This window comes from Capra hircus, chromosome 19 (assembly GCF_001704415.2).
Source record: "Capra hircus breed San Clemente chromosome 19, ASM170441v1, whole genome shotgun sequence".
Taxonomy (NCBI): Eukaryota; Metazoa; Chordata; class Mammalia; order Artiodactyla; family Bovidae; genus Capra; species Capra hircus.
The window spans coordinates 16,882,389-16,899,015 of NC_030826.1; the positions used below are offsets into that span (position 1 = coordinate 16,882,389).

The following is a 16,627-nucleotide window of genomic DNA, read 5'->3' on the forward strand; positions in this document are numbered from 1 at the left end:
ACTTTCCCAGCATCAGGGTCTTTTCCAATGAGCTGGCTTTGACTTTAGCACATGGGAAAAGAAAAAACAAGGTTTCTGGATTTCTGCAGAGACCAGAAAGAATTGAGCACTGGTAAATGCTACCTGGGCATTCCTGTGGCTCAGTGGTAAAGATTCTGCCTGCCAATGCCGGAGATGCAGGTTCACTCCCTGAATTGGGAAGGTCACCTGGAAAAGGAAATGGCAACCAACTCCAGTAGTCTTGCCTGGAGAATTCCATGGACAGAGAAGCCTAGCAGACTACAGTCCATAGGATCACAAAGAGTCAGACACAACTGAGAGACTCAACAACAAAAATGCTGCCGGCAGGATGCTCAGACTGTGTCACCAGCCAGTGAGGTTTCCCCGTGGAACCTGAGCCCAAGCAAGCAGGAGAGATTTTCATCATTCCCCACATGACACTGTTACTGGCATCGCAGTTATATGTGGAATGAAGGGCACAGCAAAGAGGAGGCTGACCAAGCAGCCTTCCTCACCTACAGCAGCATGCTGTGATGGAAAGAGCCCTAGGCTCGGGAGCACACAGCCCTGGGTTCCTTGCCCACCTCCATCACTGCAGGCGTGGGAGAACAGGATATTTAAACCTCAATTCTCTCATCAATAAAACAGACACAGTAGTTCCTATTTCCAAAGGTACCTAAGTGGGTTAAAGGGGATGATGCATGCCCAGCGCTTAGTAGATACTTACCGCTGCCTCCCTACTGTCATTCTTTCACCTATATGAAAGAAATTAGCTAGATGGTTCCTCTTAACACAGAGAGGATCCGAGCCCAGTCTTCTGGTCCCCCACTACCCCTGGCAGTCCTGATTGATAGCTGCCTTCTGACTGTCCACTGGTGAACTGCTACGCCTCCCAAGTACCCCAGTGCAATCCCTTCCCCCGGCCCAAGGAGGGGAAGGGTTGCTGCCTGAGTACCTCTCCTGTCTTTCTTCTTTGCAGGGGATGCCCCTTTCTGTACCCCTGAGCAGCACAAGGAGTGTGCAGAGCCTGCCCTAGGTCAGTACCAGGGGCCCAGTGGAATGATGGGGGTGGGGGCTGCGATTGAGACCTTGGAGATCTTCCAGGTGTGAGAAAGAGATGGGGGAAAGGGGGGTGGGGAAGGCTGAGGGGGAAAGAGGCTGGACAGGGCGGCATCCCTGCAGGGACAGGAGAGGGAGATGGAGAGGAGGAAGGAGAGAAAGGTGGGGTTGGGGACAGATGCTAGCGATGAGGGTGGAAACCCAACTAAGGAGAGAAAGGAGGCAGAGAGGTGGGGATAGAGGCGGAGTGAGTTTCGGGGCAGCAGAGAGCACTGAGGAATGCAGAGCAGCGGGCAGAGACGGAGAGAGGATGGGCAGTGGGCACCGGGTGGGCGCCGAAGGAGCTTGGCGATACCTCCTGGCCCACGCCCTGGAGGTTACTCCCAAGCTGTCCTCTGCATTGCTCCCTTGAGCCAGCAGAGGTGGGGTCAGGCAGAGGCGTGAGGCCCAGCGTGCATTCCTCAGGGACCCAGGGGAGGCAGGAGCACCCCCACCACCGCCTCCGCTCCTGGGTGTTTCTTGGTTCACCTCACTCCCCACCCCGGGAAACTTCCGGTGAGGGGGATCACACCAACAAGCGGCAACCCCAGAGCGTGACCCACTCCACACGCCCGCCTCTCCGGGATCTGGGAAATGATTTACAAGCAAGACAAGCAGGGGGTATTTAAATCATCCGAACTCAAGTCTGTTCAGCAGCTGTACTTGCTGGATCTAAGTGGAGCAGTTCTGGACTCGCGTGTCCAGATGCCTCCAGGAGCGCTGGTTGGAAGGAGGAGGGACTTCCGGTGAATGCAGAGACTCACTCTGTGTCCCCAACCAGATGGCAGAGGAGGCAGCGCTGGCTATGGAGCCCCCCAAGGGAGGACCATGGAGCCTAGGGATTCAGACGCAGTGGCCTCCCACACTTGCCTGTGATGAACAGCCCCCTCTAGATGAGATCTGAAGCTGATAGCAGAGAAGACGGCCCTGGGATGGTCAGAGGTCCAGGACTCCCTGGGAGCCCATGCTTCCAAAGTGGTGCCTATACTTACAAAAGTTAACCTAACCGAAAAGGAAGCAGAAGGAACACAGACCCAAGAGTAACAGAGACAGGACTTCTCTGGGGGTCCAGTGGCGAAGAATCCGCCTGCCAGTGCGGAGGACTCGGGTTCAATCCCTGGTCCACATGCCGAGGAGCAACTAAGCCCCTTGTGCCATAACTGACGAAGCCCGTGTGCCCTGGAGCCCGTGTTCCACAACAAGAGAAGCCAGCCCAGGGAGAACCAGAGAGGAGCCCCCCCTGCTCGCCGCAACCAGAGAAAAGCCCACATGCAGCAACGAGGACCCAGCAGAGCCAAAAATAATACGTAAATATTACATTTAAAACCTCAGCTGAAATGGATGCAGAAAGTAATCAGATAATAAAATTAGTTGACAAGTACATTAAAAGAGTTTTTTTTTTTTTAAATAAAGAGTAACATAGAAAGAGTGGGCACTTTTGTGACCGCTCATATCCCCATCAACCTCCAGCAAAAGCCCAGCTCCCCTTCCCTCCACAGCCCCCCACCCCTCATTCATACAGAGGGCACCTCCTCCTCTTCTCTGCTGCAGGAACCTGAGACCCGGCTACTCTGGGCCCAGAGGTCCCAGTCCCCTGCGCTCCACTCAGCCCTGCCTCCCTCTCCCCTGCAGGTCTGCTGGCAGAAAAGGACAGTAATTACTGTCTCTGCAGGACCCCCTGCAACCTGACCCGCTACAACAAAGAGCTCTCCATGGTGAAGATCCCCAGCAAGACATCAGCCAAGTACCTCGAGAAGAAGTTTAACAAATCAGAAAAATATATCTCGTAAGCTAAGTGGACATGGTGGAGGGGGGTGGGGGGAGGAGGGACCAGGAAAAAAAGGGGAGGAGGAGGGGGACAGTCAAGGAAGAGGACAAAGGTAAGCAGTTAGTTCCATCTAGCAGATATTATTGAGCACCTGCTCTTGGCCAAGTTCTGTGCTCAGACTCAGAGTATGAAGACAAAGCTCATTAAGAGGCAGCGCCATCTTTCAGGAGTTTACAGACCGGCAGAGAGACAAATACAACACTGAAAGCTGTCCAGGCTGGTGCAGATAATAAGAGAGGTCGTTGGCCGTACCTTGCAGAGAGGTGCTGTCAAGGAAAGTTTCAGAGGTGTTTTTACAGGATGCAGACGAGTTTTCCAGGCAGAGTTTGCATATTCTGTTCCCTCTGCCTAGAATGCTTTTCCTCTCACTCTTCACCCAACTGGTCCCTCGTTTCGCAGGTCTCCATTTAAATGTCATCTCTTTGGACCAATATATCAGGCCTCCTCCTGTCATTCTTCTCTCGAAACACTCAGGTGTATTCCTTTATAACACTCGCCACTGTGTGTGATTCAATATTCATGTGGCTGTTTCCTTCAATTACCTGCCTGCCCCTTGAGGGCACGAACCTTTCTTTTTTGTTCTCTGCTGTGGAGTGTCTGGCACAGAGGTGATGCTCAAAAAAATAATCTTTGGACAAAATAAATGAAAGGAAGACATAGGAGAAGAGGGTGTCACAAGAGTCCAGCAAAAGGAAGCCGAGGGAGGTGGATGTGGGTCTTATAGGCTGAGCTGGGCAGGGGTGGGAGTCAGGGAGTAGATTTGATTCTAAGAGGGTAGGGAGCCACAGAAGAGCTTCAGGTAGGCAAGTGATAGGCTCACATCTGCATTTTAGACCACGTGTTCCATGGTAGAACCTTCTAGAAATGTTCTATCTCCATGATATCCTACGTGGTGGCCACTGGCCACCTGTGACTATCAAGCATTTTAAAGGCAGCCTGGCTGACAGAGGCACTGGATGATAATTCTGTGTTATGTGGGTTAGTCTAGAGGTTTTAGGAAGACCCGGTTAAGAGGATGGATGGGCAGACAGATGGGCGGAAGGGAGCCTGGTGGGAGGCAGTTGCCATAAACCAGGCAAGGGATGGTGGATGGCTCCTGGGTGAGCCCCGTGTGGAGAGGGCTCCTCTCTATCCCACCCCCCTCAGGTCTACAAACCTGACGGCCACCCCACCTTAGTTCACGTGAGCTCCTCTGGCCCCGAAGGCACGTGATGGATGCAGGGTGTTAATTTCAACCCTCCTCCAGCCTCTCCCTCCCACACAGTCACCAGCTCTCATCCTGGGATGGTTTGCGCCCCTTGAGGGCAAGAGGCACTAAGGGCATTAGTGAGCAGCATCAAAGAATCAGGGTAATTGTATCGATAGAGGAGGGGCCAGGCCCCATGGCTGCAAACATTCTGCTGATGGTAATGGCTTCTCCCACCAAGATGTTTCTCATGAACACAACTGCCCCAAAGAGCAGAAGGGAATCAAGGTGCTTCTTCCAGAAAACCCCACAGCCAGTTGTAGGTTTGCTCCCTAAAAACCCTCCCTGGCTCCAGCAGCTAACTTGGTGATGCTGGGGTAGGGCCCCCACCAGGAGAAGCTTGCCGTCAATCCCAGTAAGAACTGAGGGCCTCTCCAGGGTGGGCAGGGGAGGTAATTTGGGGGCAGGCAAGCAAGCCTTGTTAAGTGAGTGCTGAGCTCACTTACACGTGAGGACCCAGGCAGACCCTCTGGAGCATAGAGACCTGGAGGCCTGGCAGGACTCCTGGAAAAGGGGGCAGAGAGAGGGTGGGTTAGCGATAAGGGGCCAAGGGGAGAGCTGGCATACCCCTCCAGGCCAGTGAAGAGCAACAGGCTGGGAGTCACGACCTCCCAGTTCAAGCCCCAGCTCTGTAGCTAACCATCTCTAACTTTGAGCCCGTTGTCTCACTTCCCCGGGCCTCTGTTTCCCTTTCTGTCCATGGGAAAATTGTATGATATGATCCCTGTGGATCCTGATGATTCTCACCACATGTGACACTGAACGTTTCCCCCGCAGAGAAAACATCCTCGTTCTGGATATATTTTTTGAAGCTCTCAATTATGAGACCATCGAACAGAAGAAGGCATATGAAGTCGCTGCCTTACTTGGTAAGTCAGAGTGTCCATTGCACAAATGTCCACATCTCATGGGGATGGACAGGGTCTCAAAGAGTTGGACACGACTGAAGTGACTTAGCACGCACACATGCATGCATGCATGCATGATAACATGGGGTTTCCAAGCTGCCTCAGACTGTAAAGAAAGGGGGTTTTGCCTGTGATGCAAGAGACACGAGTTCGATCCCTGGGTCCGGAAGATCCCCTGGAGAAGGAAATGGCAACCCACTCCAGTATGCTGGCCTGGAAAATCCCATGGACAGAGGAGCCTGGCAGGCTACAGTCCACGGGGTCACAAAGAGTTGGACACGACTGAGCAATTGAGCACCAAGGGGATGGGAGGAAGGGTGGATGGGCAGGTGGGTGGCCGGATGGAGAATCTATAAGAGTCCAGCCTTTTCATTCACTAATTGCTCCCTCTTCCCTGGCACTGCTCCTGCCCCAGAGTGGGAAGCACTCCATGCGGTGGTGTTAGGCCCAGTTCATTCCCTGGTCTAACCTCAGTTTCCCCATTGACACAATGAACCAGATGAGCCAGCCATTCTCTCGGGACCCTTCCAGCACTGCCCTCTCAGATTCCAGTCTTCTGCCCCCTGATTGGAGTCAGAGCCCTGGGGCCATGGCAGATAGGTGCAGCGGGGCTGAGCTATGGATGGATCCAGGCAGCAGATACCACCAAGGTCCCACCCATGGAGGCCCCACCTGGACAGCAATGTTGCCAGGCTGAGAAGGCCAGGTGCCCCTGGACTGAGAGCTCTTTGTCAAACACTAAAGAAGGGCCACTCAGCCCCAGAAATCTACAAACCTGGCCGCCATAACTGAGTTCACATCAGCTCCTCTGGCCCCTAGGGTACATGGTGGATGCCGGGTATTAATTTCAACCCTGCCCCAGCCCCGCTAAATCTAACAAGACCTCTGAGGGTGCCCTCAGACCTGCCCTGAACCCATCCCCCTAATTCCCACTCACTCTCAAAAAAGGATCCGATGTCTGTGGCTTCCAGGATAATAACTCTTGTTGTCTCTGTGAACTGAACCTGGTGAGAGAGGCATCCTGAGTAGGGGGCAGGGGAGACAGACATCTTCTATCTGGCAGTTCAAGGGGAACACAAGTCAGGGGCTGCTGCACACCAGCCCAGAGAATGTGGGCAGGTAGCTTCACTTAACCGAACACAGATGAGGTCCCTCATCTGCAGAATGGGTCTAATAAAACCCTCTGTGAGTTTGCCATGATGGTGAAATGTGATCAAGCCCCAGCCCACAGAAGACTCATAAACAGTGGTTTCTGGCATCCAGCCAGACCCCGTGCCAAAGCATTTCTGTGCCTCTCCCAGGAAGCGGCGGACACCGCAGGGTCCCCCCTGGGCTAAGGTGGTCATCACTAAGGGCCCTGGAGATGGTTGCGGCCAGAGACAGACTGCTGAGATTCGCGGGCTGAGCCGGTGCTAAAGCCCCGCCCCTGTCACAGAGGACACGCCTCCTTCCCTCTGCTCCCCTCCCCCACACACGCGTGTGCGCTAGTGCGCACGCGCGCTCTCTCACGCGCCTGCTGCGGAAAATGGCGCTGCCATCTGTACCTCTCGCGAGAAGAGCGAGTGCCGCTTGCAAGCTGAGTCAGGAAGTCCACACTGGCTCCTGTGGTCCCACCCTGTGGCCCGCCCTCCCCTCACTGAGAGAGCACGCCTCACCCCAGCGTACACACGTGAACCAGGGTGAGCCACACACACTAGTGCACACCTGCACAGGCCCACGTGCAAACCACACAACTCCAGAGACACGTAGGTGCACACATGCCTACACACCTATACCTGCCATACACAAGCACGCTCACACCTCTACACATTCAGACACACTGTCCCCACCCCCACAAAGCCACCCTTAGACACACTCGTGTGCCATCTATATAAAGCCATTGGGGGCCAGATGCAAGGCCTGCTTCTGTCCCGAACATGCACGCACAATGCACCCAGGCACGCCCTCCACACTCCGCCACACGGCTCACACATACACCCACTCCCCAGTGAGCCTCCATTAAAGACTTCAGAGGCGTGGGGGGAGTGGGAAGGAAGTGGGAGCTCTGGTGAGCCCAACACCAAGTCCCCCTGCCACCCCGGGAAGAGCCCCCTTCCCACCATCTCAGCCTGCTCACCTAGGGGTGTGCTTGTTGGCCTTCTCCCCGCCGTAATCGGGAAGAGCGAAGAAGTGTGCTCATCAGAAAGTTCTCAGACCAAGAGGTCAGCCTGGAATCTCCAGGAGGATGGTACATCCACCCCCATCAGCGGCCCCCAATCCCAGCACTCTTCCTAGACTAGCAGCTCACAGTCCCAGAGGTCACAGCTGGAAAGGACTTCACTGTTCATCTCCTCCGACCCTCCCCCAACCACCTCCACCACCAAATGTTCCTGGTAGGCAAAGCTGTTGAGAAGGTCAGGGCTTATCAAAGACACACAGCCAGCTGATGGCCACCCTTCGCATTCACGGCCTCAGAGCCCTGTGCTCCAACATACTGCCTCTGGAGCAGAGCGTTTGGGGGCTTTCAGGGATCAGAACCCCCTTAAGAATCTGATAATAGCTTCTGAAATACGGACTCTCCCGCTACAAATGCCCAGGTACCCACATGTAACGATTTGCATTCAATTCAAGGAGTCTCAAACCATCGGAAGCTCCCACAGGAGAGTGCTTCTCAAACTCTGGTGGGCTGGAGAACCACCTAGGAACATTAAAATCCTGACCTCCAGTCCCCAGTCCCAGAGACTCTGATTGCATAGGCCCCCGGGCTTCCCTGTTGGCTCAGATGGTAAAGAATCCACCTGCAATGTAGGAGACCTGGGTTCAAGCCCTGGGTTGGGAAGATCCCCTGGAGGAGGGCATGGCAACCCACTCCAATATTTTTGCCTGGAGAATCCCCATGGACAGAGGAGTCTTGCGGGCTCCAGTTCATGGGGTCTCAAAGAGTTGGACACGACTGAGCGACTAAGCACAAGAGGTAGGTGCATGCATCTATACTGATTACAAGTCTCGCAGGAGTTTGATACAAGGGGATCAGAAGACCCCTGGTCAGCGGGAATCATACACTCAGGGCAAGAACCTGTACTCTAGAAAGAGACCAAAGGACTCCCCTTGTGGTCCAGTGGTTAAGAATCCACCTGCCAATGCAAGGGTTCAATCCCCGGTCCCGGAAGATCGTACATGGTGTGCAGCAACCAAGCCTGTGCACCGCAACTACCGAGCCTGTGCTCTAGAGCCTGCGAGCTGCAACCACGGAAGCTCACGCGCCTAGAGCCCTTGCTCCACAAGAGAAGCCACCGCAGTGAGCAGCCCGCGCAGCACAGGGAAGGGTAGCCCCTGCTCACCGCAACCAGGGAAAGCCTGCGCCTAGCAGTGGAGGCCCAGCACGGCCAAAAATAATAAAAATAAAAAATAATAAATAGAAAGAGACCAGACATTTACCTTTAGGGAGGGGAGACACATGCTTCCAAGGACTTTATCCCAAGGGTGAGAGGGGCCTCAAGATAGCTTCAAAGGCCCTGTCATAATTGGGGGTGGCTCTTACGTGCCTGCTCCCAAGACCCCCACTCAGGACACTGACACACATCTCAGGCTTGACTGTGCCCTCACCCGGGGCAGGGACCACACACGTCTCATCTGTTCCCAGCCCGGAGCCAAAGCTGGGCCCCAACGTTGTGGTTCCGAATGGAACTGAACCAGGCCTTCCGCATGGGAGGTCCATTCCAGGCCCCTCAAGTAAGCATCCAGGTTAGTTCCCATCCCCGTGGGTGCTGAAACCCAGCAGCTCTCAGGGCAGCGCAGTGAGGGAGCGGCTTGTCCAGGGCCTGCCCTCCAGCCACCAGGCCCGGGCCCTGCCTCTGGGAAGGGGGCCCCTCTCAGAAAGCCTGCTTTCGGAGTTCTCCGTCCATCCACCCTTCCAGAAGCACTGTCAGGAAAGCCAAGCCTTTGTCTTCTCTCTCTCTCTCCAGGTGATATTGGTGGTCAGATGGGACTGTTCATTGGTGCTAGTATCCTTACAATACTAGAGCTCTTTGATTATATTTATGAGGTAAGATGCGGGATTGCTCGTGGGGGACCACCAGGCACCCTCATCCTGCCCCGACGCCCAGAACCAGAGCACGGAGCGGGGAGAGCTCGGCCTCCCTCCTCCCAGGGCTGCCTGCCCTCCCTGTGCGTGGACACTGTCTGTCCCCGCGCCCCAGGCACCGGGGAGGGGCGGGTGAGAGAGACGGAAGCCGCAGGCCTGTCCTCGGAGCCGTCTACACCCGCACACAGGGAACCGGAGGGATGAGACAGTGCAGGGGCCAGGGCAGAGCCCCTGGGCCTCGTGTGGGGCTTCACGCGTGGGTGTGTCTACACCCGCACACTCACACCACACACACACACCCCCCACACGCTTATAACATATGCATACACAACATACACACACACGCACCACGTGCTTATATCATAACATACACACACACACCACACACACTTATAGCATCACATATACAACCTACACACACACACCACGCGCTTATACCATACGCATACACACACACACCACGTGCTTATAGCATATGCATACACAACATACACACACACACCACGTGCTTATATCATAACATACACACACCACACACACTTATAGCATCACATACACAACACACACACACACCACGCGCTTATACCATACGCATACACACACACACCACGTGCTTATATCATAACATACACACACACACCACACGCTTATACCATACGCATACACACACACACACCACACATTTATAGCATCACATACACAACACACACACACACACCACGCGCTTATAGCATAACATACACACACATACCACACATTTATAGCATCACATACACAACCTACACACACACACCACGCGCTTATAGCATATGCATACACAACATACACACACACCCCACACACTTATAGCATCACATACACAACACACACACACATATACCCCACGTGCTTATAGCATACACATACACAACATACATACACACACCACATGCTTATAGCATAGCATACACACACACACCACACACTTATAGCATATGCATACACACACACACATATACCCCACACGCTTATAGCATACCACACACAACATACACACACACACACCACGTGCTTATATCATAACATACACACACACACCACACACTAATAGCATACACATACACAACACACACACACACCACGCGCTTATAGCATACCATACACAACACACACACACATATACCCCACACGCTGCACACACACACATGCCACATACACTCCACACACACACACACCACACTTATACCATACTCATACACAACAGACACACACCTATACCCCACAACTCCGTACACACTCCGCATACGCTCCACACACACCACTTGCATACACTTGCTATACACACACACACATCACACACACTAATACCACACTCACATATAACATAGACACACACATATACCCCACACACCCCACACACACATATTCCACGCACACTTATACCACACTTACACACACTGCTCACAAATGCACACATATGCCACAGGCACACGATATATACTATAGACACACACCACTTGCACAGACGTGACATGCACATACATCATATACACTAATACCACACTGACATATAACATGTACACATACATATACCCCACACACACATATTCCACACACACACCACACTCATACACTGCTCACAAATACACACATACACCACAGATAAACCACAAACACTGTACACACGCACCATTTGCACACACATGACATACACACGTACATCACACACACTTATACCACACTCACACACAACACATACACACATACACACCACACACACACCATACTCATACACCACACATGCACACACACTCCATATTACACTTACTCACACACTGCTCGCAAATACACATACACCACACACACACACACCCCACATGCACACACACACACCTGCCCTCCAGGTGACCCGTCACCAGAGCAGCGCCTTCCGGGGTCCAGGCAGGTTAGGGGAGGAGCACTCCTGAGAGGTCATCAATCCTGAGCAGGAAGAGCAGGGGCACTCCAGCCGCTCTGGTTCAGAGAGCTGTCGCCCTCAGGAGGCAGCTGGAAAACAGTCTTTGAAAGCTTCTCACACAACACACAGCAGCTTCAGGCACTGCGTGCTCCAGGGGCTCATCAGTCTTGCTACTGCTTTCCTCCCAGCACTGTGGGAAGTGGAGTGACCAGGGGCCTGTGGAGTGCCACACCCCACCTCTCAGCATGGCGACCCAGTTCCCAAACTGGGTCCCACAGCCAGATTTTGTTCTGCCCTGTTTAATCATTTTTGTGCAAAGATGTACAAAGTTATAGGAGTTGAATCACATCAGAAAACATATTTAATAACTACTCTCCTACTGAGAATGAAATGTTAACACAGTTGTATCCCGACCTTGTGAACTGTGGAGTTGTCAGGCCTCAAAAGTGACGAGTAACTGTCCCCCCAGGACAGATGGGGAACCAGCCACACTGAGAGACCACACTGAGGCCCTCCCATGCCCCCCACACTCCAGTCTCTAGCTCCTGCACCAAAAGCTTGGCTAGAGACCCTAGTTGGGATGCCAGGCTGGGCTCCTACCAATGTCTACCCAGCTGCAGCCCAGGTGGCCACTGCCCCTGCCTCCCCAGCCCAACCACGTGGAAGGAGGTCTCTCTCGCTACCTTGATGCCTTTCTCCCGGCCTGACTTTCCTTCCTGCCTTTCTTGCAGCTGATCAAAGAGAAGCTATTAGACCTGCTTGGCAAAGAAGAGGAGGAAGGGAGCCACGATGAGAATGTGGTAAGGGCGGCCGGCAGGGGGTTGCAGGTTGGTTAGTTCCTTGGTGTGTACAAGCCGTGTGAAAGCAGATGCCGGCGCCAGGCAGGACAGGAGTGCTCCATCACACACCTTCCATAGCTCAAGACCCTCCACAGCTCCCAAGTCCAAGGACACTCCAGCTGAACCTTGAGCCTCTCTCTGAGACCCATCCTGGAAGCCAGCTGTAGATTGGATCTGCTCCATGGATGCAGCGAAGACCAGGAAATGCTTCTGCCTGGACCAGCTCAGCTTCTCCCCAGCCAGAAGCCACGCCCCTCTTCGCGTGCCTTGGGAGACCAAGGAGAGGCTCCATGTAGGCCCACTCCCTTATTCCCTAGGTGGCAGAATGTGAGCAGGAGCGTCCCTGTTACTCTACCCCATTTGAACAGGACATAGGGTGTGGGGCCCTCTGAAGTAGTGGTGTTGTTTCAGTAGCTAAGTCATGTCCCACTCTTTGCAACCCCATGGACTGTAGTCCACCAGGCTCCTCTGTCTGGGAACTTCTCCAGGCAAGAATACTGAAGTGAATTGCCATTTGCTTCTCCAAGGGATGGTCCCAACCCAGGGATCGAACCCGCATCTCCTGCTTAGCAGGCAGATTCTATGAAGTAGGTAGAAGCAATAACACCCATTATAACTGCTGACCATTGTAAGCCTGGTATGTGTCAGGCACTGTGTTATGCGCCTTAAGAGTGACACGTCGTTTCAACCCTAGAGTCACCTGGAGGAAGGGCTGTTCTTATCTCCATGTTGTATATGAGGCAGTTGTGGCCGAGAGGCCCAGGTTACACAGCTAGGGGGGCACCCTAGCCTCCTTCCTACTGTGGCCTCTCTTTCCTCAAGTCTGAGAGGCAGCCCCTCTTACACCATCCACACTCTCTTTCCCAGATTCAGTCTGCTCCTGGACCCTGGTCTCCGCTGAAGGTCGTGGGTATCACTGACTTCCCCCACATCAGCACCCCAGCCCCAAGAGAACACCGCATTCCTTGGCCATCTGCTGCCTTAAAATCATAACATCCCAAGTAGATCCCAGCCTCCTCCTCCTCCTATCTGGGCTCCCATTTTTGCTCCAGACACTGTTTCTCTACTCATCTCCCAGGCTAAACATCCCACTTTGATTCTCTCGGGTCCCTGCAGCTTCTGTTTGAACAGAAGACAGCTTCTGTGGAAGGGCGGGCAGTGTGGGTGGAAGGAGCCCCGGGCTCTGGACTCAGTTGACCTGCCTGGATCCCAGGGCCCTTCTTCCCAGCTGTGCATCTGAGGGTACATCATCTCCCTCTCTGAGCAGCTGCCGAACCACTGGGACCTCAGGGGGGGCCATCAGAGTAAATGAGACCAGGCCCTGGGAAGCAATGAGCTTCCAGTGACTAGTCTGTAGTAAGCGCTCAGTGAATACAGGCTCCCTCCCCTCACCCCACCCTCCCTTCTGCCTTCAGAATGTCTCAGAGACATAGCCTCCTCCTTTGCACCGCTCCCAGACTCATCCTCATCTAATCTCCCCCAAATTCTTGGCACAGAATTCCACTCACATCCCTCCCAGCCTCCAGCCCTCTGCAGGGCTAGGAATCACCCAGAAGACTCAAAGCCACCTCAGCCCTGCGCTGCTCAGACACCCGAGATAACCCTTCCCTGAGGCCAGCCTTACCCCAAGGTCCTTTGGAGGCAGCTGGGATCAGGGGTGAGACTCCCAGCTGTCAGAGACCTCCACTGTTTTGCCTCAGCGATCAAGCAGCCCCCCTCCTGCCCAGGCCAGGCCACAGGTGGCCCCTCCTCCACCCCAGGTGGACCCAACAGAGGTCCAAGGAGGAGGGCAGGATGGGTCATCCACACCCCAAGGCTACACACCACTCAGATGTAGCTTCCAGTGACACAGCAGGGGACCTCTGGAGAGGTCCACAGGATATAAATATGGGATATATTGTACAACGCAGGGAATACAGCTACCACCCTTGGGCTGCTTTGTTCCTTATAGATGTGCTAAGTCACTTCAGTTGTGTCGGACTCGTTGAGACCCCACGTGTAGCCCTCCAGGTTCCTCTGTCCATGGGATTCTCCAAGCGAGAATACTGGAGTGGGTTGCCATTTCCTCCTCCAAGGGGATCTTCCCCACCCAGGGATCAAACCTGTGTCTCTTATGTCTCCTGCATTGGCAGGCAGATTCTTTACCACTGAGCCACCTGGGAAGTGCTTAGAGAGAAGGTCAAACTAGCTGTTAAACCCCATCACCAGGAAGCTTCCTCTGCACTCTGCAGCTGTGGGGGAGCGCCTAGGTGGACAGTGGAGAGGATTCTGAAGGCAATGAGGCACTGCCCCCTTCCCCACCCCAGCTTCATGCCAGAAGATGGCAACCCAGCACTGGAGGGGTTTGGGGCAGAGCAGCAGTGCCCGGGAGAGCCCACTATGGGCTGCACGTTCCCAGGGCCTGGGCTGGGCTGCAGGGGCCCTGGGACACATTTTTGCTGAATGAACATCAACAGGCACTTTCCTCTTCCCCGCCAGAGCACTTGTGACACGATGCCAAACCACTCCGAAACCATCAGCCACACTGTGAACGTGCCCCTGCAGACGGCCCTGGGGACCTTGGAGGAGATTGCTTGCTGACGGCCCTCGGACGACCCGGCACCACCACCCCCCACCCCCAAAGAGACCTGGCCTGGGACCAGGACAGGGGACCGCAGGCTCAGGTGGGGTGGCCCCTGCCCACCGATGGAAAGAAGCAAGAGCCCCCTATGCACACATAGCAAACTCTGCTGAAACCTCGCTCCGGCCACGTCTGGCACGACGCGTCCTCGGGCCCCGCCGCCGCCGCGCGTCCGACCCTCTTAGGAGAAGCGAGTCCCGCCCTGAAACTGTCCGAGAACCGACCCGCCGTCACATCTCACTGCCAGACGTACGAAGCACTGCATGCTCCGACCCTCACGGCCCCGCGTCCGCGTCTTTCTCTGTCCGCGACCCTCGCCGTGCGGTTTCCAGCAGCCCTGCAGGGGGACCGGGTTCCAGCGCCGAGGTGCACCACCACGAGGCCGCGCAGGAATCACACCTGCACACTCCAGAGGGAACCCGCAGAGCCCTGGACGCTGTCCGGTCCTCCTGTCGTTTGTGAAGGTTCTTAACCTGCCCACCCAGCCCGCCCTCCGCCTCCCCACGCCGGCCCACAGGGTGCCCGGGGCCGCCCTCCTCCCCTCCCAGGGGCCCGAGACGGAGGGGCGGCGGCCGGGGGGACACAGCCGCGGGGCCCACGCCGTCGGCTCTCCCTGTGACACGGCTTGTACAGTCTGATTCTGTCTCTTCGCGAGGGGGGGGCTTTTTGTTTGTTTGTTTGTCGGAGATATGTTTCCTTTCCTTTTCTGAATCTGGGTTTCGATGTTCCGAGCTTTGGTTTGGTTTTTCCATTTTCTCTGGCGTTTATTTATTCGTGCTTCCAATCACGGTCATATTAAAAGCTGGTCTTGTGGACATGGCCGAGTCGTCTCTGCCTTTTCCCTTACACTCTTTCTCCCTAAGATGTTAGGAAAGGGCCAGACCTGCCAAGTCAAAACCGACAGAATAGATGATAGATAGAGACATAGATGATAGACAGATGACAAATAGATGGAGAGATAAAATTTATGAAACGCTTACCTTTACAAAACATGTGCACTCCTATTCTATTTTATCCTACCCTGCGTCTTTAAACACTGTCGAGTGCAACGCTGTAAATGGCTTCACCATGCCCACAGCTGCAGCGACACTGCCCTGGACCGCAGGCACGTGCCACAGAGACAGAGAGGCGGGACTCGCTGCCCAGACTGGCAACCCTTAGAGGAGGCCTTCACATCCCTTTCCCTGGCTCCTCCTGGCCAGGTCAGTGAGTTCGGTCTGGACACCTGCCCCAGCCTGGCCTCCCTCCCACCCTCCTGCCTTTCCCATCCCCCTCTACAAGCCACCCCCTCTCCCCCATCCAACAGACCTGCTTCTGCCTCACTCCCCTTGACTCTCGCATCCTCCTGAGAGGATGTCCCTGTGGGAAAGGAGGTGGGAAGATGCCGCTGGTGGGGAGAGAACGTGCCCTTCCAAGCCCCTCTGTGGCAAGAGAGAGCTTTCTGCTCCAGCAGAATGCTTGCCCTCACAGCGTCCTGCTAATTCCACAGGGGCAGCTCCTGTAGTCTAATCTTTCACTCCCCGCCCCCAGCCGCTCCCAACTCAAAGTCACCCCCAAAGTCATGAAGGAAGACCTAAGATGGTTCATACCTCCCTCCTCGTGCACACGTGCACAGAAAGCGCTGGCTAGACCAGGGGTCTGGTCCCTGCTTTGCTATCCAATCCCTCTCTTTCCCTCTCCTAATACAAGGAAGTGATGGATGAGATCATGCACCCCTCTGGGCTCCATTCCCTCCACCTGAGGCTGCAAATAATACCTTACCTGTGCCTTCACAGATGCTTTCCAGAGGCCCCTTCAGACTCGAGATGCTAGGACAGCATTACTGCCCCTGCCGGTGGGACAAGGAACACCAGCCACGCTGACGCACAAGCAGGACGGCATCTGGCACTCACGGGGCTGCAGGGGGAGCTGGGTCTGTGGTGTCCTTCCGCGCATCCTCTCAGGGGGCGTTGGCCACGTTGGGGTTTCCTTTCCAGAAACAGAGGATGCAGCCACTGGAAGGGACCTTTTAGTTTTCTATCTCTGCCGTAACAAAATGATAAACCTAGTGACTTTAAAACAACACAAATGTATTATAGTTCAGGAGGCC

At 54.5% G+C, this 16,627-nt stretch overlaps 1 protein-coding gene across 2 annotated transcripts in view; it reads left to right on the forward strand.

Moving 5' to 3' along the window:
- Positions 1–15,353, forward strand: part of ASIC2 (acid sensing ion channel subunit 2) — a 1,227,754-nt gene extending 1,212,401 nt beyond the window's left edge. The window contains exons 5-10 of one of the 2 annotated variants that reach the window (XM_018064239.1): positions 980–1,036; positions 2,731–2,884; positions 4,950–5,041; positions 9,025–9,104; positions 11,811–11,879; positions 14,397–15,353. In XM_018064239.1, coding sequence (XP_017919728.1) covers positions 980–1,036; positions 2,731–2,884; positions 4,950–5,041; positions 9,025–9,104; positions 11,811–11,879; positions 14,397–14,498 — 554 coding nt within the window. In that variant the 3' untranslated portion in view covers positions 14,499–15,353. The remainder of the gene's footprint in view (positions 1–979; positions 1,037–2,730; positions 2,885–4,949; positions 5,042–9,024; positions 9,105–11,810; positions 11,880–14,396) is intronic. The other variant, XM_018064238.1, reaches the window with a different exon arrangement.